The 27,911-nt window shown below is 41.9% G+C and overlaps 1 protein-coding gene across 1 annotated transcript; it reads right to left on the reverse strand.

The window, feature by feature from the left end:
* Positions 1–311: 311 nt before the first annotated feature.
* LOC104508941 (carbonic anhydrase 4-like) lies at positions 312–27,911 on the reverse strand. Its single transcript, XM_010150714.1, has 9 exons — positions 27,756–27,911; positions 24,603–24,636; positions 7,865–7,918; positions 6,904–7,074; positions 3,493–3,650; positions 2,695–2,787; positions 2,361–2,424; positions 1,731–1,894; positions 312–500 (listed from the first exon to the last, which is right to left on the reverse strand). The coding sequence occupies exons 1-9, from the start codon at positions 27,909–27,911 to the stop codon at positions 312–314; spliced, it is 1,083 nt and encodes a 360-aa protein (XP_010149016.1).

Here is a 27,911-nt window from a genome sequence, read left to right on the forward strand (position 1 = left end):
GCTTACAGATAATCCATCCTAATATTTTCTTTAAGTGTTGGGGTTGTTTTAAAATTTGAATCTTCATAGCTTTCTCTTACAGGTCCTTTGAACTCGTGTGATTTAGTGCCATGGGTTTCATTTTATTTGAGAACAGCAGCAGAAGTCCTTGGTTAGTGGCTGGAGGAGGACAAGGTTACATTCTCTACCGAGATATGATCCATGAGTTGGTAGTTAGAGAGACTACTTGATACAAAGAACCAACAACAGCGAAAAAAAACCCCAACAACACCCTTCAAAAAGCCCAGAACCTTGAATGAGGTGAGCATTGTTCACTGGAAAAGAGAACTCAGGATGTACGTAAGAAGCGTGACCAACATCAGAACCCCAGTGGTTGGCAGGAGGATGCTGGCACTGGACCAGTACACCTTTCGCTCGTTCAGAAACTGAACAGGCCGGAAGTTTTCGACCATGTAAGTTGAGTTTTTCCCATTGAAGTGGACTGTTGAAAATTGAGAAATCTGTATACATAGAAGAAAAAAAAAAATAGATCATTAAATCCTTTTTCCATGGAACATTGGAAATTGTGATATTATGAATCTGCAGTGTCTCACCCCTTTTTCAAAGTGAATGGTATTAAAACTTGCAGGAAACAACGTGATGGAGGCTACTGCCAGAGGTCACCAACAGATGACGACTTTTAGCCTTGGAAATCATAGGGACTTCCTTTATGTGTGAGCCAAACGCTTTGTCCAGCTCAAGGACCTGGTTACACCAGTCCTCTTGACGCACACACTCCTGTCCTTGTCCATCTCATCACAGTGACACAAAGAGGACTAGGATTTCTTTCCTTGCTTCAAATTTCTAACTGCTTGCAGTGTGATGCTGGCCCAGAGCAGGCAGATGCTCGCTCCTGTGTACTGTGCTGTGCTGACTTGTGTGTGCCTGAGCATTGCCCTGTAGCTGAAGTGATTGTGAGTACGCTGCAGGTGAGGAGCTAAAATAGAGCTGCTGGCTCTCAGCCAGGCTGTGCTGACTAGTGGTATTGCTGAGAGGCCGCTCCAGGACATCCGAATGTTGTCATCATGTACTCTGTCAGCTGAACATTCTGCAGTTTGGAGGCAGTCATGATTCAATCTCCTATTCCTCTCTGTAGGACAAAAATGGGTTGCTTAAAGCTGATGCTGATAGACCTGAAGTTTGGATTTTGGAGTATCCTGTTCTGGTATCCAAATGCTTGTGACAATAGGAGGAAAGGAGTGAAATCTGGGGGTGAGCAGATGACCACAGTGGAAGTGCTGCTGACGAAATGCTGAGCTAGATGCTTACCTGGGGTTTTTTTTTTTGATTTCTTTTCACATTGTCATTTCCCCTTCCTTCCCCTTTCCTGCCATTTTTTGAGAGATGATTTAATGGGGTCAAAAACTGGCACTGGGGATTGTGCTTAGGCTAATGCCAAGCAAGTGTGTGTGTCATGGGAACAAAGCAGTGGAGCAGACAAGAAGTCACAGAATCACAGACTGGTTTGGGCTGGAAGGGACCTTAAAGCCCATCCAGTTCCAACCCCCCTGCCATAGGCAGGGACACCTTCCACTAGACCAGGTTGCTCCAAGCCTCATCCAGCCTGGCCTTGGACACTTCCAGGGATGGGGCATCCACAGCTGCTCTGGGCAACAACAAGTCTGTGTTAAGGTGTGTGAGTGAGCAGGCAGCAAAATAACCGTAAGCAGACCTGTCCCTCGGTTACTCACCTGAGTAATACTGAGTTCAATGGGCTTCTCAAATATCGTCCAGATGACACCCTCATGGCAGTCGGGAGTGGTGAGGGAGCCCTCGTACCGATAGTACCTTCCAAGGTCTTCCTCAGGTGGGAGTAAAGAGCTCAGAGGCAAAGGCTCCATCTGCGCTGTTTGCCCTAGACAAACCACGTGGAAATACTGCGTGTAACAAGCCTGGCTGCAGGGATTGCTCTCACTCCTCTGCTCATGGGGCTGCTGCTCGTGGCTGGGTAAAGCCTCGCCCCACGCACACCTCCCACGCCGGCTGGGGCAGCCGCCCGGCACTGCTCGTGAAACCCCCGACTGCAGGACCCCGCAGAGCGCAAGTTGCGCACAGCTCTTGTGTTAGCACTCCCTGTGGTGTTCTTCTCTCTTTGCTTCCTCCTGCAGGAGCAGGAATACTCATCCTGGGACTGGGGGTGTTCTTCACTGCAAATATGGAGAACTAGATTGTCTCCCACCTGTGTTGCTGAGTGCTTGCTTATCTTTTGGCTTTGACTTTCAAGCAACACTACAGTAATTAGAACAGGATTGGACCATGAACTACGTGGTAGTACATGTGCTCAAAATAAATACACATTGCGTTTTGACCAAGTGTCTTACCTTTGTATTTGACATTCTCTAATTCATTTATTAGAGTTACATAGTTTTTATTTTCTTCTTCAACCTGAAACAGAAATATTTTCGTTCCAAATCATGCATTTCTCAACAACTCGTTGCTTTAAATCAATTGTGAATAAACCAGAAAAGAACCACAAGGCTAAAAGATATCAGCAAGCAGAATATAGAAAAGGGGGGAGGGGCTAAGTGCTGGCACTGAATGCCTGCAGAGGATAGGGAGGCTTCGGTCTTGGACTGCTGTAACATTAATGCAATGGATCATGCAGTCAAATTGCTGGTAGGTTTGAGACGGGCAATTAAAATTTTGGCTACCTACCTTTATAAAAAATGCTAACACAGCCACACCATCTGCGTTTTTCTTGGCTTCTGTTATATCTGAAACGTCTTCTCTTATGTGGACGACATGAAGCTGTAACACAATAGTCAAGGGCAGTTATCCGTTCCTTTGGCTGTACGGTTCGTTGGTGTCAGCGCAGCCTGGCTGCTTCTCTGCGCTTCCGCTGCAGCGGGGCCGGAGCTGCTCTATTGCTCACGGGCAGCTCGAGGCCCTTGACCTGAGGCAGGAGCTGTGCAATAAGTGGGCTATAATTTGAAACATCACTCAGCAGTGATGGTACCGTTTCATACCTCTCCCCAGAAGGAGAAGCGTTCTGTGGGCTGCTGCAGCCCTCAGTTTTCAGCCTGTGCATTGAACCAGGCAGATCTGTACATCATGGTTTGAAAGGGGGGCGGTTGCCTTCCGTGAGTGTCAGCCCTGGCGACTTGCCTTGACTTGAAGAGAGGTTTTTTTGGTTGCATAGGTCAATTCGCGGTTGCACTCCCAGAAATGAATATATGATCTCAATAAGCAGTCTGAGTGTGCCATCAGACTGTATAGACTTTGAAATGTTTCTCCTCACAAAAGGCTATATATTTCCAAATTTGTTGTCTGTCCTGTGCCTTTGCTATGCAAAACTAGCGTGTTTTCCTTTGTGTGCTGGTTAGCAAGCAACGTGTCCTCAGTTCTTTATTTCCACAGTTGTTTCATAACAGAACTAGCCAATAATTTTTGTGCAACTGCATCTTAAAAAGCCAGAGTTCTTGAGTAAAAGCCATAATCAACAGTCTCACCTACCTCCATGGCTTGTTTTTCTCCATCTATGCTGTGCTCCGACCCAGGAAGGTATTGCTGCACACCTTGTACTCCCCAGTGCAAATGAAATTCTACCGCCTTGTATTTTCTTCCCAGCGCTCCACCTCCAATTTTAGGGAATGTGCTTAATGTTACTTTAACTGGGGAAAACAAATAATTTGTTTTAAATAAGATAATAATCAGATCATACATTAATAGTATGTGAGAGTAAGGATGTACATGTTCTTGAGATTCAAATTTATCGTTAAGTTCTGGCTTGGGTTTTCATACTGAGCATTCCAGAAGTTCAACTCTGCAGAAGCTGAACCCTTACAAAATGCTAGCTGAGATTAATTTGAGATGAAAAGGAGAAACATCATAGCCTACTTTCCAGTAATATGCAACAGCATTTGGGCATCCTTCAGTGGCACAGCACTTGGAGCTCCTGTTCCCATTTCTACCTAGGATTTGCTCTGTGAACTTGAATGACTTGTGTAGAGCCTCATTGAGGGGGGGGTGAGCTACCCATTACTGCAGCCGAATAAATAATAACAAACAAAGTTAGTTTGATGGTACTTGTTTGCCTTCCTAAAATGGAGGAAAAGGACAGAGCGCTCCTTTGGATTGTTCTGGGGTAAGGGTTTTATATAATTTTATGACATCCACTGATATGGCCTTTGGAATATCATCAGTTAATTCCATTTTGAAGAAAGCAGGGTAGTAGACTGTTTTTCCTTGATTGCACCATAGGGATTTGTTCACTGCCATTATAACTGCAGTAGTTATGCTACTTACACCTTTCAGAAGACCCTATATTCCTTCATTTTTTTGTCTAAGTGAACACCCTCAAAGTATTCTTAAAAGCAAACTTGGTCACAGTTTATTTGGGTTTTAAGCATTTTTTAGTCTCCTGGTCTGCACTGTAACATTTGGTTTAGGCAGAGTTTAAAGATACTCTGTTTTAATTTAGTGTTGCAACGTAAGCCTAAGTATCAAAATCATTATATCTGTTTAATGTGATGCTGGATCTGTTGCTAACAGCAAACCAAAATTTTCTTAGGAGATATTTTTCTACCTCTAAATCACCATCACTTTCTGTGCTTGAGACACTTGGGATATATTTTTAAAATTTACTTAAGACCCCTATATTAAGCACAGTACTTTTCTTTCCTTAGGAAAGATTTTTTTGACCTGGATTGAAGCCCCAGAGATTTTATTTCTGTCCTGAATTCCAAATGGACTGGAAGCTTGTGTGAGTCGTTCAGTTATTTGAGTTTTTTATCTGTAAATGGATCAGTGACATATCGTGGTTGGCTTTGTTTATTTAGATTGTAGGACCTTTAAGACACTGACCTTTGCTATCTGCACAGCATCGAACGTAATGATAGTCTAATCTCACGTAGAGCTTCTAATTGCAGCTGTAATGTAAGCAATAACAGTTCCACTGTTGTACTCATTGTAGCATGGGAATTGGTTGCCCTCAGAAGGAAGAAATTTGAAAAGCCCAGACTGAAAACTTAATCCTTTTGTGTGGTTGGGAAGGATGAGAGTTCTGACCAGTCCTTATGAATGCTAATTTTTGTGTAAAAGGTATTTCTATGCACAGCGACTGTAATACTGAGATTCTAGAATATCATTCTGTAATGGGAAAGCAAAATATACTGGTGAAAAGTGAAAATGTCTTTTTCTTATGGTCTGTCATAATACTGATGTTTGAAACCAGTATATATTTACATTTTTTTTAAAGTAATGAAAATTACATTTAATCTACATTTTACATTTAAGTAATGAAAACATTTTAAGTCATGAAAATATTTGCTACTTGCAATTTTCCGTTTTAGGGATTTGGCAGTTAAAACACCCCATCTAAGATTTTAAGAACACCTATAGATATTTTTTTTTAAAAGTACAACAGATTTATTTTTAATGTTAAAGTAATTTAGCATAATATTGTTGGAGCATCACCACTAGTATTGCCCTTAGTGAAGAGAAGTGGAGGAAGTGAAACAGGGCTAAATACCTATTTATTGACTCTTTCACTGTTTACTGATTTGCTGTTCACTGATTCACTGTTTACTGAATCAGTAAGTAGCTGATCAACCCACTCACATTAGATAACTTCCGTGTGCAGAGAAAACAGGATGAAGTCTGAGAAGATTTCAGCTCATTATTTAACAAACTGCTAAGACACACACACCGTAAGCCACTGGTTGAATGGCTTTCCCAGATCATGTTCTTCAGCAGAATTCTTCTTCGTGCAGAAGCAAGCATCAGAAAGGGCAAGCCCAGAAATAAAAGGCATATGAGCATGCAGCAGAAATTATATACCCTTGCCAAAACTGTTGTCCTAAATCCATATACTCACCCACCTCCTAGTCCTGGAGGTTGTTGTTTCACTTACAGAATTGCAGACAGGTTTGGGTTGGAAGGGACCTTAAAGCCCATCCAGTTCCAACCCCCTGCCATGGGCAGGGACACCTTGCACTAGACCAGGTTGCTCCAAGCCTCATCCAGCCTGGCCTTGGACACTCCCAGGGATGGGACATCCGCAGCTTCTCGGGGCAACCAGTTCCAGTGCTTCACCACCCTCTCCGGGAAGAACTTCTTCCTGATATCTAATCAAACCCTCCCTGCTTTCAATTTAAACCCGTCACCCCTTGTCCTGTCACTCCCTGCCCTTGTAAAAATGTCCCCCCCAGCTTCCTTGTCTCTGTTGCCTTGTCTCCTGCAGCCTGAACAAGCCCAACTCTCCCAGCCTGTCCCCACAGCAGAGGGGCTCCAGGCCTCGGAGCATCTCCGTGCCCTCCTCTGGACTCGCTCCAAGTGGTCAATATCCTTTGGATATTGGGGGCCCCACAACTGGACGCAGCACTCCAGGTGGGGTCTCACCAGAGCAGAGCAGAGGGGCAGAATCCCCTCCCTCGCCTGCCTGGCCACGCTGCTCTGGATACAGCCCAGGATACGGTTGGCTTTCTGGGCTGCCAGCGCACACTGCTGGCTCCTGTCCAGTATTTTCATCCCGCTGTGCCCCCAAATCCTTCTCCTCAGGGCTGCTCCCTATCCACTCTCCACCCAGCCTGACCTTGGGCTTGGAATTGCCCTGACCTAACTGAAAGGTTCCTTAGACATTTCAAGCTCTGTTTCTGCACATGCACCAGACCAATTTCTGCTGAGACGCTCAAGGACCACATCCAGAATTCAAAATCTAGCTAATTCCCTCAAAGTTCCTTGAAAACTATGTCTTAGAGAAGCTCTGAAAGTTTTGCTTCTGAAATATAAGGGTGCTATATTATTTTTGATTCTTTACTTTTAAGTAGCGGTAGTGACACCTTGCCCGGGATATGGAAGAAGTTCATGGATGGTTCTAAGTGAAGGCAGAAATAAATCCCAAATAACATATTTGGCAGTACTTGCCTGTATGTCCATTGTTTTCTATGTTCCATTTTGAAGACCCTTTCACATCATATCCTTCAAAATTCAGTGGCTTAAGGCTGTTGTCATAAGCGACATGTTTAGTGACAATATTGATAGGTGACTGTTTGTTTCCTTTGCAAGTGATGTCTGTTTGATACCATTGTCGAGGATCTATTAGAGGATGAAGAAAATAATTTATTTCTGTAGACTGCAAATCTTTGATAAAGCCAAACCACCCAACAGTCAATATATTCTCTCTTGGAAAATTGGACATAACTTTGAAAGAAAATCTTTGGATGTTGGAATTTAATAAAGGAACTTTCTTCATGTGTCATTTTTTGTAGTTTAAAAAATATTAATATGCTTCAAAAATACTCTCTTAGGCTTAACAGGAGAATATGCACATGCAGATGGTTGTGAAATAGAAAGTGAACTAGTGCTGAGGTTGGCTAAACTATAGAAACTTGGAACCTATAAAGAAAACTTTAAAAACTGGTGATGGTGGTGAAATGTCCTTTCCTGCACAATCGGTTCCAGGCTGGGCGGGGCAGGACACAGGGATGATCAAGGGAATAGCAACTGGGGTGGGTATTGCTGGTAAAACAAAAGGTGCAGTTATAGGTATAACATTAGGATTTTTCATAACTGCCCTTAAGAATTTAAATAGCTGTTTATACCCAACTTGCTGGGGTGATTACCTCTGGAGCACATGTAGAGTTATTTTTTTATTTGTAGAATTATTCTTGGTTGAAACAAAATTAATAGTTAGCACAAACACTGCTATCTTCTAAACACCCTTTTTTAGGTATTCTGTTTAGAACTTACATTTATATATAACAGGTCATGCAGCATTAAATGCTGAGGTGTGAGACTTTTTGCATTATTCCTATCAATAGGCCCTTTGCAAAACAGAGGAGTCCAAGCACTAACGTGGTGGGAAAAATAAATTGTTTGGCAGTACCTTTACAATGTGGCTGTTCATACTTCTGTGACTGATAGCACCAGTGGCCTCCAACTGAAAAAAAAAAAAATCCAAACCCTCAGATATTCAAAATTATATGAATGAAAAGCCATACCAACTGTCCCCCCATGAGGCAGACGTGAAATGGATTTGGGGCTTGTGATCCTCAGGGAGTGATGACGGAGCACACAGTTTTGACAACGTCTTTGTTTTGTCTGCACAGTTTTATTTGAGTGAATTGTTTCATTTCTTAAACCTGAAGAGCAATGGCTGCTAAGAGGTGAGCGCTTCAGCTGTAAAGAAACCTTTATTTGATAAAGATTTCTTTGCAGAATGGTGCACCCCATCCAGCAGGTCCAGCTGGGTTCTCATACCAAATAATTCAGAAGAAAGCATAAAAACCTGCAGTAGGTAGCTCTGCCCTCCCTAGATCTCCTCCTGGTCTTGAACGAATCGGTTTACACTTGTTAATATTCCCTCCAAAAACATGTGCTAGCAGGAATATTAGAACTCCGGATAAGTTGCAGTTCTAACTAATTTGGTTTTTGGTTTTCTAACTAATTTGCTTCAGCAACTTCTTCAGGCAAACGTTGCACATCTGCATATATGTGGTATTAAAATAAATCTCCTTTTATCAGTTACTTGCCATCCTTTCATACACTTGTAAAGTCACATTATGTCACATGACTTATCTCACTCCATTCCAGGAACTAATTTGAAGGTTACTTGGTGCACTAAGGACGTTTAAGAAATGAAGGATCTCATTTCCCAAAAGACATGAAGGATCTTTATTGTAACCCAGTGGTGATTCCTCACAGATGGCTACAAAATTTTTCAGTAGGACATCTTAATCTTACTTTTTCATTGTCAGAAGCAGCATGGAATTCAGAGGAAGTGAGCTTAACTTAAGTATGTGTTGATCTAGTCAGGAAAGTAGGGACTGTTGTTTATCTCAGCATGTTCCAACGGCCGTTCGTGTCAGTTATGAAGTTAACATGGACTTTAATAGGAATGGTTCTCTTTGGCCATTTAACTTTAATTCAAAACCACTTACAATTACGATTAATACTATAGTTTCTCTTTGCCTGTGTGTAGTATATTACAGACATTTTAATAACTGGTTAATCAATTTTTAGGGATTGTTATGGAGGAGTCCTGTCATTAGATTGCTAATTGCCATAATTTGTGATCTCTTATAACACATCTGCTGGAAGGCTCATAACTGCTTTTAACACCTTTATTCTCATATCAGTAGCGATACCATCCATCTATTAAGGATTTAGTAGAAATTATAAATAGGACCTTCCTACAAAATGTGGCTAGCCGTAACAATGGAGGGAGACTTGGGGGAGCTTGTGGTAATTAATATAACCTTGAAAAAGTTCACTGTTTTAGTTTACCTCTCATAACAAATATATTTATGCTGAAAATTATAAATAATGTTGACTCACTTTCTAGTTTAGCAGATGTTCAGTGATACTGAGAAGAAAAGTAAACAACATTGCTACGTTCATGTTGTGAGAACTGTAGGGATTCCTACACTGTTGTTCCATTAATACTACGTAATTATAAAAAGTTGGTTTCCATAAGTTTGTTTTTTATTATTTTTTGACATGCTTCTAAACACACACAAAACTTAGCTTTAGGACCTGCCATTTCTAAAATTGATTGTTGCATTTTTTCAGGCCTGTGTACACAAGAGAGCGGCCAGACCTCCAGCGGCGCTCAGCAATTTCCCATCTCCCCTGGGTAATGGCAGAACCAGAAGTTCCAAACACAGGATGTCACCAAGTGCCTTAATCGATATTTTAATCAATAAATGCCTAGCAAACACCGGGTAAGCCAACCTCCACAATGCTTGGTTTTGTTCCCTACATGTTAGTGTTTGCACGGATGAATGACTGCAGATGTATTTTTGGCAACTGCTCTAGCCCAGCGGTCAGTGTGCGCTTTAACAACTGCTGCACCAGCACCCCGCGATTGGGAGGGGTCTGTCTTTGGAAGTTATATGTGCACGAAACTTCAGGAGGAAAAAATGCTGCGCTGCGAGAATAACCTGGACATACAGCGTGAAAGGCGGTAGCATCTCTGGGGCATGAGAGGATAGTTACCTGCAAAGATTTAGTCTGAAACCCTTTGGGATGTAGCTAAACCAGAACAGAAAGTTGTCAGGTGAGAAATCAAGGTTGGTTGAGGGATTCTGGACTGTTTACTGTAAATTCTTGGAACAAGGTCTACTGTTCTGGGTTTGTATAGTACCTTGCACAATGGGAGTGTGAACATGACTTAGACATCAAAGCATTACTGTAATGCAAATCAAATTTTACAGTCAATATGATTCACAATTAGGACTAAGTGCAGCGAGTTTATTGTTCACTGGGTGCAAGGCTGTGGAGCTTTGTAGAACAATGAAAATCAAGGGCAACCACAGGAAGCACTGAGAGAAGGTAAATACCACCAAATTGTGCTGTCAGTGGTCCTGATACAGTGCCTCTGTTCCAGAGGAGTGAAATGGAAATGGGTTATGGAGCCTTCCATTGCTGAGTCGGAGTCCAACCCTTCTCAAACAAAGCAACCACCCACTCTACCAGCTGATAGGTGTTTGGCAGGTTCTCTCAAATAAGCTTGTGGGTTTCAATCACGTCTTAGTAGATCGACACATCAGCTCATCAAAAATCTTTCAGCATGCACATCAAGATGATGGGGAGAGAAAGGTTAAAAAAATTAAATTAAAAAGAATCCAGCCCTCAGGTGGCTACTGCTGCCTTACATCTACAGTTGTGAGTGTTCTTCCTTCTCCTGCCGAATGCAATGTACACCAAATAACTAGTGTTGAAGTTTTGCAAGCTTTCTGCATGGTCTTAATGTCTACAAACTAACAAAGATCAAGTGGTTTTCTATCAAGTACTTATCACACTTGTAGTTTAGAAAGTTGGATGTTATTAGTCAAGTTGAACAGGATATAAATTCAGCAATTCATAAGAAAAAGGTCCTTAAAGCTGTTAAACCTTGAACAATGCACTGATTAAACACTGCAGAATGCCTGAGCAAACAATGAATTAATGTTTATTGTGAATTAGATTTTTTTTTGTTGGTTGGTAGTAATATAACAGTAGAGAACAGGCTCTTTTGTGTAGATACTGCTCAGGATGAACCAAACTGCCATACCCTGTGTCACTTACAAGGAAAATTTGCATTAGGGTTTTACTTGAGTCAGGTGTGATTCCTCCAAATGTATCGGGAACTTGCATTTACCATGGTCCTTTTGGGAGGTGAGGGTGACTTTATTTCTGAAGCAAGAAGGAAAGATACTTGTCACATCTAGTCAGTTGTCTGTGGTCTTAGGCATGATTATGCCCTAAGGTATGCTGTCTAGTCTAGTTTTAATTGTCTGATCGGCTCCTGCTACTTCCCTTAGGAGACTTTTCCACAGTCTATTAGCCTTCACTGTCAGGAAATGTTTCCTGTTTAATAGCTTACATTTTCCACTTGCTTATCTGCATCCCATCACTCCTAGAAATATCACTGAACCACCCTAAACAATTCTTTTCCCTCCCTGGTGTTTACAGTATTCAAATAGTTCCTTCAGAATCTGTAATTCCTGTTCTTGCTTCACCCATCCTTTGTCCCATCTCTTGACAACATGCCCTTCACCTTTCCACCATTTCTACTTGACTGTCTTGCGTCTCTGTTCCTCTGAAGTCCCTTTCTTACAGGGACTCAGTAGGCATCCGTTCCCATCCTGCAGTCCTCTCACCTGACTGCCCTTTCGATCGAACTCAGCTCCCCCATTTGTTTATCTTATTGCTCAGAAAGATTTATTTGGTGTTTTGCAGTTTTTTGTTTGTTATTGTAGCTAAGGTGCTGAAACCATTGCTGTGACATGAGCTGCCCCGGAGGGTTTCACAGCTTGCTCCCACACCTTCCTGGTACGCATAAGTTACACCATGAGCATCCATACTTCACTCAGCATAGTGTTAGATACTAGCCGGGATTTCCACAAGCTCCTTGCCTAATTGACATTAGAGACATTTGCATTGTTGTCACCATTGGAAGTAATATAGTTCAGTATACGTACACATCTGGACTTACAATTGCTGTATTATCAACTACATCTGGCTTTTAATTGTGTTATGGATATAAGTGGTGATGCACCATATCATAGGTGTCACCTTGGCTTTACTGGATTTTAATTTAGAGTAGGGCTGAACTGGGCTGAAGGCCTTCTCTTCCTTCACAAAGTTCAAGACAGTTAAATTTAGGGAGTCTCTCTTGGCAAGCAAGCAGTCCTACTTATCTCTGTTTCTTCCTTGTCAAATTTACAACTGGTTTCCTGACCAACGCTGTTTCTTGGCACCAGAATAGCTGGAAAACAATACAATTACGTATTGTTTTCATTTAATTGTAAATGTTTTCAATTGTTTTAGCTATCAAGCATAGCTTGGAGAGTTGAGGCAAAAAAATCCTCAGTTGAGAACTCCCTCTTCTGTTCACTTACGCAGCTGGATGGAAGACAGTGCTTCTGGCTGGGAGCCAGGGTGTTAGCAGTTTGCCAATGTGCTATTGTGTGATCTAGGAAAAGACCCTTAAGCTCTTTGGACCGTGGTCAGATTGCCCAAATTCCATAAAGGTTCCTAAATCTACTTTGTCCTACTTGTTCTCTGCTTACTGCCCTACTTGGACCTGCTGAGCTGCTGCTCGGATGCTCCCATCTCCTGCGAGTCAGGGCTGTGAGACAGCTGGTGTTCAGGCCGGCTGAGAATTGCCCTTTTAATTTGTCCAGCCCCACAAAAGAGTAACTGAAACAGGCCCTTTCCTTCTTGACTAAGTAGTTGGAAATCTATTAATTTTATATGTTGATGGTTAGCTATTTTTATTAACTGTATTGAGTCTTTTGAAGTGTGGCTGACCTTTATGCCACTATCAGCCTCAAGTACTCAGACAGTAAGAATATCCTCTGTTGCTTTTTACTTAAAAATGCCTTCTCTCTCTTTCACTGACTGACTCCTTTGTTTGTCCCTGTAGATCTCTTGTCACCCTCTTTCAGCCACGTCCTCGCTGACCGTTTGTTGCTTGCTGAGACGCACCGCTGACTGCTCCCGCGGCACTCCTGCTCTGCAGAAAGGCCAGGCTGCCCGGAATGTCGTGACTGCTCTGTTGTCCACCAGTTTCAAATCCACCCCTACAATCTGTTCCAGGCACCAGGTTTGCAGCAGAGTAAAGGCTGACCTTTCCTATGAAAATGGCTAAAGCTAGTTTTGCATGTAGTGTATTTTTAGCTTTGGGCGTGTTCTATTTTTAGCTTGCTTTGTGAAACTTACTATCTCTAGTACAAAAGACAAAGCGACTTAAAAGCAAGTGGAATCTAAGTCTGCCTTTCTAATTAATGAGATTGCTGAACACAATCTGGGCATATATACATAAGTCTATTTATACATTACACATCCTCAGGCAGTCCTGATCAACTACTTTGACAGGCAAAATCAGTTCCACATGATTACCTCTGGATTTGTGTATCTCTAATCATGTAAAAATACATGTCTGATCATTCATCTCTCTTCACTTTTACCTGGAAAATTTAAATTTTCTAATGATACACATCCATATATATGCACATTCAAAGATATTACACCGAGTTAGCCTTGAAAATAAGCTTTGTTGTACTAGTGAAGCATTACAAGTAACTACCTCTGACTCCAGCACAGTGTTTGTAATTTGCACATGTATACATAAATCCCATGCTCGATGAGGTCTTTGTAACACACACAAACTAAAGGAAAAATCCAAAGAGATTGGAGGAACCTAGATATGCCCTATAAACACTTGCAAACTACTTCCTTCTGCTGGAGAGGAGGAAATTTTTTTTAGCTGTGACCTGTGATACTGCTGTAGCCTCCGTCATATATGTGTCCTCATAAATTTGCTATATCAAAGGAGGAAGCTGGCCTTTAACAAAAAATTAGTATCCAGGCCTAAGGTGATATGCTTCTGTGGGGTATTTTGCCTTGCTTTGTTTACAGCACCAAATAAAATTCAGAAATCCTTTTTAAAGATATTTTAAAATGTAATTCAAAGAAATTACTTTGTGGCTTTACTGTCCTTTTGTAGTTGTTTGTGCTGGGTTTATGATGACTGACCCTGTGGCTAGAAATGTGAGTAAAAATCTAATAGCAGACCATTAGAAATATTCAGCAACATAACAACGTGTCTCCTGCAATGCCATGCACGGGGAAGAAAAGCCTGTTCGCGTGGAGGCAGCTGGAGAACCGGACCCTTGCAGCATGTCTGAAAGATTTGTGCTGGTTTGGACAGCTAAGAGAGGTGTTTCAGAGCAGTGCCTGCCTCTGAAAATGCTTTTCTTGCTTCCAGTCCTCAAAATCTAATTCTAAGAGCTAGGAGAAACCCTGAGTCCCATTTTCTTAAGTATCACAGTGCACAACTTGCAGCATATAAGGGAAATTCCAACTCCTATGCTGATACCTTCTGTGACAGTAGAAAAGAGAGTAACTCTTAAGCTGAAGTAACGTCATTTGTCACCGATGTATGGCTCCTGTGTATGGCTTCTACCATGCTCCTTTCCTTCCCTCAGAGCTGAAGGGGAGAGCAGCAGGAAAGCACCCTGGCTTGGATGCTGAAGGACGAGGTGATGCAGCACACTGCAGTTCTGCACGAGGTCGGCTAATCAGTGAGTTAATACAAACTGATGACAATATAGTGTTCTTGCTCTAGTCAGACTGATCCTTAAATGGAGCATTAATAAAGTGCTTGGGTCCACTGCGTACATGGAAAATTGCCCACTCATTGCGTGTCACCAGAAACAGATTGCAAACTAGTGAACAATGGTTTTTGAACTTGGAGCTGTGATGCCCTTGGATGCATCAGCCTAGGAAAAGAATCCATCTGCTCAAGAACCTCGGTGCCTCTTGAGGCATCACGTAGGTGGATGCTGCCTTAGGCACAGCACAGGGAAAAGAAAGCAGGGTTCATCTCACCTGTGATACCAGTCAGTCATCGCCACATGCTATTTGCAATCACTCCAGCAGTTCAGGACTCATGCAAGGGGATGAGGGGCAGTTGGATTCATATGCGAGGAGGTGGTCAGACATATGTGATTCTTTAAGAGGAAAATGCAGGCGAGTGCAGATTACAGCAAAACATGTCTGCACAACACATATTCTTGAATAAATTCACACGCAGACTAATGTGAAGAGAATCAAGGCATTCCAAATTTATCCATTTGTGCAACACAGATATATCTGCATGCCACTCCTGGCAGGCTACAGAAATGTAAGAAGTTAAAAACATTTCAAAATTGATTCCATATATGACTCTAATACTCTCTTGTAGCTCCTTTTCAGGAGTCTTCCGGTAATACACAGTGTTATTTCTTTGCTTGCTGGGCTTGGTTCTCTGCCCCCCCAAGTGAAACAGGCTGTTAAAGCTAACTGAAGAGCTGCTCTCTGGCTCTAGTGTCACATCTACATCTGCTGCTCTTCCACAAATGCTTTTCTGTCTTTTGCTGAATTTTAGTGTCAGAAGGAGAAAGAACGAAATTGTAACAATGCCTTACCACTTTATGCCTTCATGATAAACTGTGGAAGGAAATAAGTGTAATCTGAGATTACAGGATCTGCATCCTCAGATATCCTGGTTAAGCAGTCTGTGTCCATTCTTCTCTCAGCCATAAACCCCCTCCAACTGTAAGCCAGGTATGACACTGAATATGACAGTGGTCAATCCTATTTAAAGCTACACCTCTGTTCACCATAACAGTCCCTCTTACAGAATTCATTTGCTAAAATTTATCTGAGAGATCTATGTTAAATGGGAAAGTTAAATAGTAAAACTTTTTTTAGAGTTTCAATGCTATTAAGTTCTAAGCACTGTTACTGGTCTGGCACAGATGACAGAGCCAGACAATTCTCTGCTGCCTGAAGCCTGCTTGTGCAGTTTATGTAGCCACGGAGGGGGGAGAACGCAGAGCAGTGTCGGTGGGTGTCACTTGCCCTCAGTGCACACTCAGCAACCTGGCAAACGCGAGCTCTTGTTTTTTCTCACATACACTGATATGTATGGATGATGGTACGCAGACACAGATAAGCCCTTAAATCTTATTTTGGCAGCTTGTATGGCTACAAGGAAGAAAGAGAAAGAAGCCCTAAGCAATGTATCCTGCATAAAGATCCTAACGAGATCAAAAGTCTGCCTGCACTGGTAACAGTAGTCGAGGTAACTACTCTGAGATAATGACAGTGATAGCTTGTCAGTTATGCTTAATCATGTGTTGGTTTAGATGGGTGGAGAGGGGGAAATTCAGGCAATTCATACCTCCTAAAGCACTTATGGATTACTGCCTAAAGCTTACTGCTTTTTTTGTGTGTTCTAAGTCTTATATTGCAGTTATTCTTCTTTCTTAACTGAAAGTTCAACTTTCCATCCCAGAGTGTATCTAAGTGCGCCATCATCCCAAATCTGAAATGGGTTTGAAATACCACTATGTGTGCAGCCTATACCATTCGAACTGGAAATGGAAGAAGTTACAGCATTTTTTTATGATGCTTATAGAGGTATCAAGTATACTTTGTATTTGAATGACCCCGAGAAAACATCAGACTGAGAATTAATGCTGACAGTGTCAGTGCCAGCATGGTTATGTACATTTTAGGTTTGTGAAAGTTAAAAGTGTGTAAGTAGAAATATAGGAGATTTGAGGAATCATGTTCTGTCATGACTCAAACTTTTGGAACACTAGAGCATGAACTGTGGGAGAATGTATTCTCATGGCTGAGTCCTAGCTTGTGATAAAGAAAAAGGTTAAAACATACTGGGGTTCAATCCATTCCTCTTCAAATTGATTTTCAGTAGCACACGGAGGTTGCCGTAACCCCACTACAAAGCTTCTAGATGGACATATATTATGGTCCTCTATAATTGTTCTCTGGATGGCTCTAGACTGAATCTACCATTAATAAAACCTCTCTCTCAAAAGGTTTGCAGTATCGCTCTTGGAACATTGCTGACATTTAGCCTCTCTTCTGCAGTACCAGGGCATCACTGATGTCTCAGAGGAATCAAGCAAGCCATCTGAGGTGCATCAATGCAGCTATTAATGGAATATGCTAACTGGGATCCATATAAGTCAATGGATGAGATGCTGGACAGAGATCCAAGCTAGGATCTGGTTGGTCTGGTGGGCAGGCAGCTGCACCAACGTGCCTCAGTCTCCCTTTTGTAGAATGGGGATAATGAAGCTTGCTTCTTTATAAAGCCCTGTAAGGACTCTCAGTAATAATTTTAACACATAGGTGCTATGATATTAAGATGGGTCAAGGCTGAAAACAATTTGGAAGATTAGCAATCAGTCATATTGACTATTTAAGTGTGGAGAATTATGAAGCTGCCCAGATTTGAAGAACAACCCTGGGGAAGGTATGTTAAATGAGCTGGTAAATGGATATCACACAAGCTGGTTCTGAAGAGTGGTCAGATAGAAATGGAATCCTTATTTTTAAAAAAGATACCTTCCAAAAAAAAACAAAAATAATTTAGGCTGATTCTGAAACGCTGAGGTTTCTTGGAAAAAAAAGCCTCTTAGCCGTTAACTCAGCACAATGTATCCTGTGAAGCTCCTACCTCAGGAAAAGGTTTGGAAGGGAAGGTAGGGGGGAGAGGAGGTTTCTTGTGTGTTAATGACTGTGTAGTTTGCCTCTGCACTCACGGAAGAGAGTGGAAATAATCATGGTTGAGGAAAAAAGCCACAAAAAATATAATATGCGTTCCCTATCTTACTTCCATCTGTTAAAGCAGTAATAATTAACACTAATCTAACAAAGCCCAGAAGGGTTTTCTAAACAGTCTTTCAATATCCGGTAATAAATCCCTTAATAGAGCAGTAAATTTAGCTAAGTGTTAATCAGTCGGTAATCAATATCAAGCAAACACTAGTCGTAGACTTTGGAAGAGCAAAGGTTCTCTGTGTTTCTGTTCACCTGTACAAGTGGGAAGCCTCCAGAGACAGAATACCTGCAAAACCCAGGCTAAAGAAGAGGGAAGGTATTTGAACTGTCAGGTAAGATTCTGGAAATGGCAAGCTACTGAGTCATGGGTATGGAGAATTAATTAAGAACAGAGAAATAAAAAGTGGGAAACACCCACATTGCCCCAGTGCTCAGGCTGTGCTCCTTAAGGCACTTTCTGAGCACCTCAGGCCGCTGTTACTTTAAATCTGGCAACTGAATCTTGATCAGCTTTAGACCTGTGTCCCTTTAAGAGGGTCTTGGTGCAGTGCTTCCCTCTGATACCTCTGATAATATTGTCTCTTTTTTTTCCTTAATGCAGTCTAGTCTATTTTAGTGCAAACAATAGACCCTTCATTGCTATTAAGAACTGCAGTGTTTATCTTTAATTTTGAGGCTGTATTGTGATATTTACATAGGAAAGGTGATTTATTCAACGTTATAGCATTGCTGATCTAATAGAAGCATAAAAATGCCTTCTGCATTTTTCAATACTAATTATAGATGGCTATTTATTCATCATAAATGCATAGTGTACTTACGTACACAGTGTACTTACAAGCATAGTGCACAATGTGCAAAAATAGGTGGATCTGCTGGCCTGATGCAGCAAAGACATAACATTCTTTCTTTCTCAGTAGGCAACCATAAGAATTTCATCTTATAAATGGCAACGTGATATGAGTAGAAAACTAAAAGAAGCTATTTGAAGTAGTAAGAACTTTACGAATAAAGAAATTATGTTTTGATTTTTAAAATTTACATATATAATTAACTACAGAGATCAAGTCAAACCTCATTGATTTTTCTTGGTAGAGGAAGACAACTAGAATCTCTAAAGGTGAAAAAAATATCCCCATTCATTCATGAGAAAAGTCTATAATCAATATTCTACTACAAATAATAAAAGGCAGAGAAATACATAAAACATTCTCCATTTGTCATGTAGAATTAGAGAGTCTGCACTCCATGTACTGATACTCAGAAACAAATCACAAATTACAGTAACCTTGGGAGATGGGTTAGAAAGAGCAGGCAAGGACTTACCTACTGCCTCTGTCTTGAGAATGTGCAGAGAGAGGAGAACAAGGAACAGCAATTCCATTATCTATTTTAAATAGGCTCAGTGTTGAAACCAGAATTGATTAGACTTCTTAGGATGTGATCATATTTCTGCTCTCAGTTTTATACTGGAGTAAGTAGTCCTGGACAGACCTGAAAGCCATAGCCAGGAAGGTGAACTCCTCCCCTTTGTAATTTCTCCAGATTTACCCTACTCCTGATTTGCCTAAACTTATTCATTTCTCCAAAATGAATGGCAAAAGGAGTAAGGCTTTCTAACACTAAGCAAGTAGCCTCCAGCGAATAGCTGATACTTTGCAACCTATGCACCTTTCGTAACCTATTACTGAAATGGTACGGTTTTATTTACTGATACCTTTTTTTTTTTCCCTGACAGCCCACATGACATTTGACTAACTTTGAACGTGTGCGTTAAGGTTAGTGTTTTGTTTCAAAAACCCCCACTACAACAAACAAAACTCAAACTCACTCACCCCCATCCTTACCCTGCAACCCTCGAGCCAGCTACTCTGTAGATTTGTGAGCCTGGAAAGTGGGACTCCTGTGTGCCGTAACAGGAAACACTTACGAGGTGGCATACCAGCACCTTACATATCCTTTTGCACTTAGTGCACTGAGAGCACACTTTTTGTTTGTTTCTTTCTTTGCTTTGGGGTTTTTTTTCCTTTTATTGTTTTTTTTTTTTTTTAAACAATGCTTTTTCTTAACTCTCCTGCTTCTGCTACTACAGTATAGTATATGCAGATTTTTTTTTTCAGTCCCCTTTGCTTTCCTGTCTGAATACTTTAATACTGTGTGTCTGAATCAGTGGCAATTCAGGCTTTGTGTTCAACAAAAAAAGGTGTGTGCAGAAAAGTGACACTACTACTTTTTGCTCTATCATGTCTGTTATAGACACATTCTCATCTTTTCATCTGGGGCTGGGTTTTGATACAGCTGAGGAGAACAAGAGAGGAAGTGCAACTTCTTCCCCTTCCCCAAATGCCTCTCTGTCCATGGGGATGCAACCCACGTTCTGGGCTGTGTGCGGGAAGAGCAGGATGCTTGAGCCTGTGCGGCTCCGTGAAGGCGTGGACAGAGCGAAGTGGCGTTATGCTGGCAGCGCTGAGCAAGCCGAGTCATCCAGCAAGGGCTGAATGAAAGAAAGGAGCCAAGAAAGTGCCGCTTGCCTTTACCAACAGCTCCGGGCTCCCAAGTGAAGGGTATGGCCACTCTGCTGTTATAGTAGGGTCGCATGGGATCAGGAACTGTAGTAACAATGGGAAACCTGACAGCTCACTTATGAGCAAGTCTTTTATTCATAAAAAGGATGGCTATAAATAACATTCCAACAATGAAGATTTGCTGGGCAGTGTTTTTCCATCCTGGATTAGGTAGATTAAAGCATGAACAGACGATGATTTGCCTAGCACATGGTGCTGAGATAAATAGTTACCGCAATGACAAGAACAATAAGGGAGTTTGATGCATTTTTTAACTTCCTAGTTTGGCAGTCTCAGTGGAGCTATCTAAGCAAGGTGCATGCTGAGCACGTAGAGAGAAATGGAGGCATGAATGTGGCAGTGTCAGCCTTCAAGGCCATCTAAAAGACGTTTTACTCTTGGGCTTTTCTCCCTTTCTGGGGGGAGCTGAGCCAAGGCTCTTTGATTCTTTTTTTTTTTCTCTCTCTCTGTTTAGTTCTCTGAAAGCTAAGAGCCTGCTAGAAAATATCTGTTTAGGAATGGAATTTTGAGGTTTGGAAATTTTGATCTTGAAATTCAGGATTCTTGGGTTTGTTTCTTTGGGGTTTTTTCCCCTTTTGTCAACCTTCCAGACTGTCATTATTAAAGTGGTAATAAATTGCACTGCAGTCGTGCTAACTTAGTTTTTATTTGTGCTAGAAAATGAAGGCAGATTCATGGAAAGATGTTCCCTTTCCTTTTAAAGTCTGTAATCTAAATAAGCAGGGCAGATATCATGTGATCTCCATTTTTTGTCTAAAGAAACTTACCTGACAGGTGCTTGGTTATCAGTTCTCAATGGTGTCTTTGCACCTAGGCATACTTTTTGAAAGAATCGCACTATAGGTGGGTTTTAAATAAAGACCTTCGGGCACTGAACCTAAATATGTATGAGGATCTCAGAGAAGCTGAGAGACAATGTTATGCAGGGAGTCTATTACAGATCTCTGAACTCAAGGCTAGTTTTTTCTGGCATAATGACTGTGTCCATAGCTACAGGATAGGAAAGAACAGGAGGGAATATCAAAACCAGTGAAAACTGCACTTAATTTATGGCCTTGAGAACCACAGCAGCAAAGATTTTGGAGATGTTTCTCCCAGCCTGGTGTCTGAAATGCGTGAGATCCGACATCAGCCTGCAGCTACCCAAAGGGCTCCATGGGAAGTTCGGAGGGGCTGACGTGACGGCTAATGAAACTTGCCTGTGTCTGAGCCAAATGATCCTACCATGTGCCGAAGGGAGGAAGTCCAGAGCTGTTCCTAACCTTCAGCTGAATGGCTGCAGTTACCCCGTGTCCCAGCAGCGCAGGCAGGAGGGGATGAGAGCAGGCTGGGTCTGAATCCGTGGTACAAACGCATGAGTCTCAGTCGAAGTCAAGGCAGTGGCACAACTCTTTGTACTGGGAGGCTGAGTTGTTGCTCGTAGAAGGAAGATCTAAGGCTTGTGAGGGTGAGCCTGACGTGAGCCCAGACCCTGTTCATGGATGAGCCGACCTGGGAAGAACTGTCCCTGCAGTGGGAGAGGGAAGCACTTTCAAGAGACTGAAAACAGAGATGAATTTCATGATCAGTGACTGGGTGATGGGGAAACCTACCCTTCCGAGTGACAGAACACACTAAATGCTCTTCATTTAGTTGTGTGTTGTAATTTTCTTCACTAGAGTTCCCTGACCATGGACTGGAAATCTGGAATTTAGTGAGCAGTAGCTGTTGGTGAAGCAGAAACATGAAGTCTTCATCTTTCACATTAGATGTGGGCTGGCTATGATTCTCCCTGACTCTGCTCTATTGGGAACCTTGTCCTGATACAAGGTCATTTCTATAGAACAGTTAGAAGCATTTGGCAATGGCTCTTTATTTGGCCTTCTGCTGAGCTCTGGTGCATTAACTGTTTACTATCTATTTTAGGCTGTACCTGATGATTAGGCCTTGTATTATGTAGTGCCATCATTAGTAAAGCTGAATTTCTCTCCTTTTCCCAATATTTATGTAAAGCACTATTCTTTATGTGGATGAGTAGTCTTCATTTGGTGAGTGACACAACACTAGCAGTGTGCAACTCAGCATTTCCGAGACTGATGAAGATGTATTCTGAAGGCTCTGTGCCTCTAAGCTGTGTATTTGCCTTTGTGTGTTTACAGCCTCCCTGGTTGCTTTACCTGGTTCTGAAGCACACACATTTCTGACCATTGCTTGCTTGTAATGAGAGTCCTCACTGTGCCTCTGTAGTTGTCTAGTTCAGAAGGAAGATGCCCTTTATGTGGGCTGTTTCATATCTCAAGGGGTAAGATGCACTGTGGATTCTTCAAATAAATGATCAGTGAAAGGCTTTGTTAATGATACAACCTTGGTTTCAGGTATTTCTCAAAGTTTATCTCCCTTTAGATAGAAAAATACAAGTTTCTCAAAGGTGAAAATCACAGTTCTGGCCATCTCAGAGAAATTATCAGACTGCATAGATGGTGAGAGGGCCAGGTTTGTTGGGGTGTTCTTGCAACTAGCTGTCCTTGCCATTATTTTGTGGCTTGTAGCCCATAGAATCATAGAATAGTTTGGGTTGGAAGGGACCTTTAAAGGTCATCTGTTCCAATCCCTCTGCCATGGGCAGGGACATCTTCAACTCAACCAGGTTGCTCACAGCCCTGTCCAACCTGGCCTTGAATGTTTCCAGGGATGGGGCATCTACCACCTCCCTGGGCAACCTGTGCCAGTGCTTCACCACCCTCGTCGTAAAAAATGTCTAACTTGCATCTAGTCTGAACCGACCCTCTTTTAGTTTAAAACAATTACTCCTTGTCCTATTGCTACAGGCCCTGCTAAAAATTTTGTCCCCATCTTTCTTATAAGCCCCTGTTAAGTACTGGAAGGTGCTATGAGGTAACCGTGAATCCTCCACTTCTCTAGGCTGAACACCCCGACTCTCCCAGCCTGTCCCCATGGCAGAGGGGCTCCAGCCCTCGGAGCATCTTTGTGGCCTCCTCTGGACTCCCTCCAACAGGTCCATGTCCTTCTGATGTTGGGGGCCCCAGAGCTGGATGCATAACTGCAGGGGGGGTCTCCCCAGAGCAGAGGGGGTAGATCACCTCCCTTGACCGTCTGGTCACGCAGCTTTGGATGCAGCCCAGGATACAGCGGCCTTCTTGTCTGCGAGTACATATTGCCAGGTCATGTCCAGCTTTTCATCCACCGGCTAACACAATGCCAAACAGCACTCAGTCATTCAAGCCTGATGATTGTCTTTGCTTTATGTTCCTGGTGAGGGCCATGAAAGCTTGGCTGGGACATCAGATAAGTCAAAACCTGTGAGGCAAATATTCCTCAAAGAGAGTGGGTGGAGGAGGAGCAGAGAGCATTCTGTTTTGAAAACATCTCAGAAGAATCTTGGAAGGAGATCATACATCCCATTTGTGTCTTCCTCTCCAAAGAGGAAGACTTTAATCTACATAAATTAAAACATAAATTGGATAAATAGGCTCCTTATTTGTATTACTCCCTTTCCTGCATGTTCCCTATTTGCAGGCCTCATGATGCCTAATGAAAGACTGAGCAGATGGATATTCTTGTCTCAAGTCTTTGCTGATGGTCTTGGCAAGCAAGAATTAATCTTCCTCAATACTTAGCCAACAGTATGTTACTCCTCATTTACTGGCTCGGGTTGTGTGTCGTCCGCAGCTTGGTAAAGTGTATATTTGGAATTCAGGGGCAACTGAGGAGGGACTGAACTCTTGCGTTTCACAACAAACAAGGTCTGGTGTTTCAAGAAGGGGAGCAGGAATTGGATGTTAGTTCAGGAAGAATGTGACAGGAAAGAAACCAGAACAGTAAAATCCCTTATCATTTCAGTGCCTTGTTTTTCTCATACACATACTGTTAGGCACATGACTTCGAAAGTAACACCAAATCAGCTGTAGCTTAAGTGTGCAATGGAGTTCTTATTTTCATTACATGGATGCAGCTTTTTCTCCTGTAATTTCAGGCGTAACTCAAGTTTCTCAGTCTATTACCAGCATAAAAGACACAGAGAATTGCTGTTGCATCACGCTAAGGTAAAAGTGTATGTTGTCCAAGGGTTACTGCGCAGAACTGAGACTCTCAGCTCCTGGACTTAATTTCCTGTTTTGAATTCAACTTCGGCATGTCACAGCTGGGCCTGTTATTCCGAGAGCTGCCGAACACTTGTGATTCCTGTTGTAGGCTGAGCGCTGCACGCTGTGGGCAACAACATCAGTTGTGTGCAGTTAGATTTTCCACAATAGCTACTTGAAATGAAGGGCCATTAAAAACTCAGCTTGAAGCTTCTCGTGTCCCTTTCTCAGCCTCTTCAGCATGTTCTGTGATTATTGTCTTCTCCACAGGCATAATCATCAGATAATTATTATTGAACTCTGAGATTCTATAGAAAATAATGTACTTTCTTACTCATGACAAATACCAAAGCAATAGCAATTTCGACCTTCAGATAAAGAAATATAAAAAACAATTATAGAACTAAAAAGTGTTGTAGAAGGTGAAATCTAGGTAAGTATTAATCAAAGGCTTGCCAACAGCGAGGTACAGCCAGTGTTTAAAGTGTTAGCCCGAGATACAGGAGATTAGACTCAGTTCCCCCCACGCTGGACTTCTGCGTGTTCTTAAGTAAATAATGTGATTGTTCTTTTCCCGTTTGTAAAAGGCAGATAACGCTCTGTCTTCGCAGGTGTGTTGTGAGCGTAAGTACAAGAAAGATTGCAAAGTTCCCAGCACATGGGAGTGTAAGAATACCCCTGAATCAAGATTGTTATAGCTACAGATCTGGCTACGTAGTAGCCCACTGTCTCACACAGTGTTTTCAGTTCAAACTACTTTTCATCTGCTTCTGAGAGCTCAAGCTTGATTACAGAGGACTGGAATAAACAAATCTGGGGGTTTCTGTGTATTGCAGCTCACTGAAAAAGCAATTCCTACAATAATATTGTCTCCTTTAATCTAGCAACATTATGCTAATTTTCATGCAATTATACTAGGGAAATAAGATTACAATTCTTTTGTGAAGAGCTATTTATACTACTTGATATTATTTTAATTGCATTCTGATCTCTCATCGTTTAGTGTTTCATGCTTGAACACCAGATTTTCAAAGTAGAGAAATTTCAAATGGCATTTTGAGGAATATCTATGGCACTTTGGAGCCCAAGTTCATGAATATAATCTTCTTAGTAACTTGGACAGTTTTGAAGGTGTTTGAATTTGTGGATAGCCTGCTGTTCGTCACAGCCCTCAGCTGCTCCCTCCGTTCACAGAGCCATGGAAAACAGAAGCAGGAGAGATCAGGAGTGCATGTGCCTTGGTCTGGGTGTCCTCTGCCGTTCCTGACCGACGTCCACCTGTGCTGTGCGTTACCTGCTAGCACCCTCGCTGGTTTCAAAAGGACTTGCTGACTTGTGCTGGCACTGACAAGGTGACAGAAATAACAGAGCCCTTGTTCAGCAGCAACCTCACACCAAAGGTGTGGTTGACCAGTCTGTGTGAGGTGGATTAGTGGGAACACAAAGGGTGGTTTATCTGTGACACTTGGAGAATGATGTTTTGTAGGATATTAATATATCAGCAGACTTGATTAATCACTTCTCAGCCCCTATTTTTACATAATCATGCTTTGCACTTCCTTGTGACCATCTGAAATACCTATTACTTGCATAAAGTATTTCTAGTATATAATAATTGGGTATTACTAATTGCACAATAACCTGAATGTACTTGAAGTGAATGCTTCAACTTTAATAGAAAAAAGAACCTATAGAATGTTCCCTTTTAAGCCGAACATTTTAGCACAAATTCCTCATGTTTTAAACTCTGGCAGAGCTATGATATAGTTCACAGAATTACAGCCTGAGAGCAAGAATTGCTGCTGATGTCAGCACTGAATGTGGGAAGCCCATAAAGTTAGCTGAGCTGCTTCACAGTATCATGGTATAAAATTGTTACCAATGTAAATTAATCCTTTAATAGGCAAAAAAACCCCAAACCTCAGAATAACTTTGAGTAACATGGCTCTACCTGGGTAATTTTGCTAAAGGAAAGCTGCTCAGTTGCAGATAGATGCCAGGTTGCACGCTGGAGATTTCTCCTTGTGTGGGGGCATTTTGAATAAAACACGGGGTGGTACAGAGGCGTCCCACACTCTGCATTAGCAAATAAAAGGAGTCACTTCTGCGTAGAAAAAATATCCACGGTGCTGTTCATATGGATATACTGAGGTGCTGCTCACCTAGACCACTCTGCTGCTTCCAAGACCCGTGTTCCCCACAGACCATTGACAGTATTGTTTGTTCTAGCAGTGCCCTCTGCTGACACCCGTGAAGGTATGGCCATACAGCCCCAAGTGTTTTACATCTAGTTCTCAGAAATCGTTTACCTTTAAAAAGACACAGAAAGAAAAGGTATAACGAGATTACGTTTATTAATGTACAAATTACAGATTAAACAAGGAAACACAAAATATCCTGTAACAAAGATGAGTATAGGTGTCTGTCATTTTCTGAGTCCATTCTCATCCAAGAATTAAGGTGGACAAAAAGGCATTTTCAGAACTGCTTAGGCATATTAAGTCCCCAATGCAATTAACCTATTAAACGGCTAGACCATTCGCCTTCGCTTCTTTGTTTGAAAATTAAATTAATTCAACAAGTCTTTAAATACATCTCTTCTAAAAGCTTGTAAAGCATCAGTACCTCTGATTTACCCAAGAGGAAGAAAGGCCACACAACTTCAGGTGTATTATGACAACTTCTGAGTACTCCAGTACTCAGTACTGAGATATTTCTGTGGGCCCAAGCACAAGAGCATCTGTGGAAGCAAAGGCTCTTACCTTTTTGGATCCTCCTTGAAGTGCTGCAGTTCATTGTATTGTTTGGCTTACAAGTTTGGGGTTTGTTCTGTAGATATGACCTAACTGTGCTTGGAAAAACAGCACCATTGGCCACATCAATTTGTCACTGTAAGCAAGAGACAGTGAACAACCAGTTTCTGTTGTCTCTTGCTCAATCTTGAGCACTTTAGAAGTTTTTTGACGCTCACCCTTAGCTAACTAATGAATTTGTGACTTAAAGATGAATTCACATTCATTCAACTTAGAATATCCTCAAAGACTTTTAAACTACTGATGTGATTATTCACCTTCACAAGAACTGGCCAGATTTCGATCTTGATAAAGGTTGTTTTAAGCAGATCACCTGTATAGTAATAAATATATTTTCCACTTTTGACTATCCTAGCAACCAGAAGGTAATTGCCTATGCCCTGAGTTGGTAACCCAATATTTAAAAACAGGAGTGGTTAAAGTTTAATCCACTGTCATGACGATGATGTGGCAATAGAAGCTGTGTGTCAGGATCCATTCCTCGTCTGGAGTACAAGGTGGCAGTAACACTTGTGTGGTATGGGCTCTTATGGAATATGGGATGAGTAAAGCAGACCTCATCAGCGGTCAAAAGTAGGATTTTCCACCATGGATGGGTACCCAAACTGCTCTGCTAACCACACTAAAATTTGGAGTCATTATTTAGTACTTGCACTGGGCATCCCTCAACTGACCATTAACATAGCATCCGTGATCTTCAACTGCACAGTCATCTTCACCAGAATGGCGACAAAGGATCTGCACAAGCCTATCTCCATACTCTTCTGCAATTTGGCTTTTTCTGATCTCTTCACCAGCTTTTCTGGCTTTTGGATTTCGATGCTGTTCAT

Source organism: Eurypyga helias, unplaced genomic scaffold (assembly GCF_000690775.1).
Source record: "Eurypyga helias isolate BGI_N326 unplaced genomic scaffold, ASM69077v1 scaffold43760, whole genome shotgun sequence".
Classification (NCBI taxonomy): Eukaryota; Metazoa; Chordata; class Aves; order Eurypygiformes; family Eurypygidae; genus Eurypyga; species Eurypyga helias.

What these genes read in the sequence shown, in the direction of transcription:
- LOC104508941 (XM_010150714.1), bottom strand. Translation starts at nt 27,911, where the DNA reads ATGAACAGCATCGAAATCCAAAAGCCAGAAAAGCTGGTGAAGAGATCA. An exon ending in TCACGGATGCTATGTTAATG is followed by an intron (nt 24,637 to 27,755) that starts GTCAGTTGAGGG and finishes CTTTATCTGAAG; the next exon opens with GTCGAAATTGCTATTGCTTT. An exon ending in GAGAAAAACAAGCCATGGAG is followed by an intron (nt 2,788 to 3,492) that starts GTAGGTGAGACT and finishes ATTGTGTTACAG; the next exon opens with CTTCATGTCGTCCACATAAG.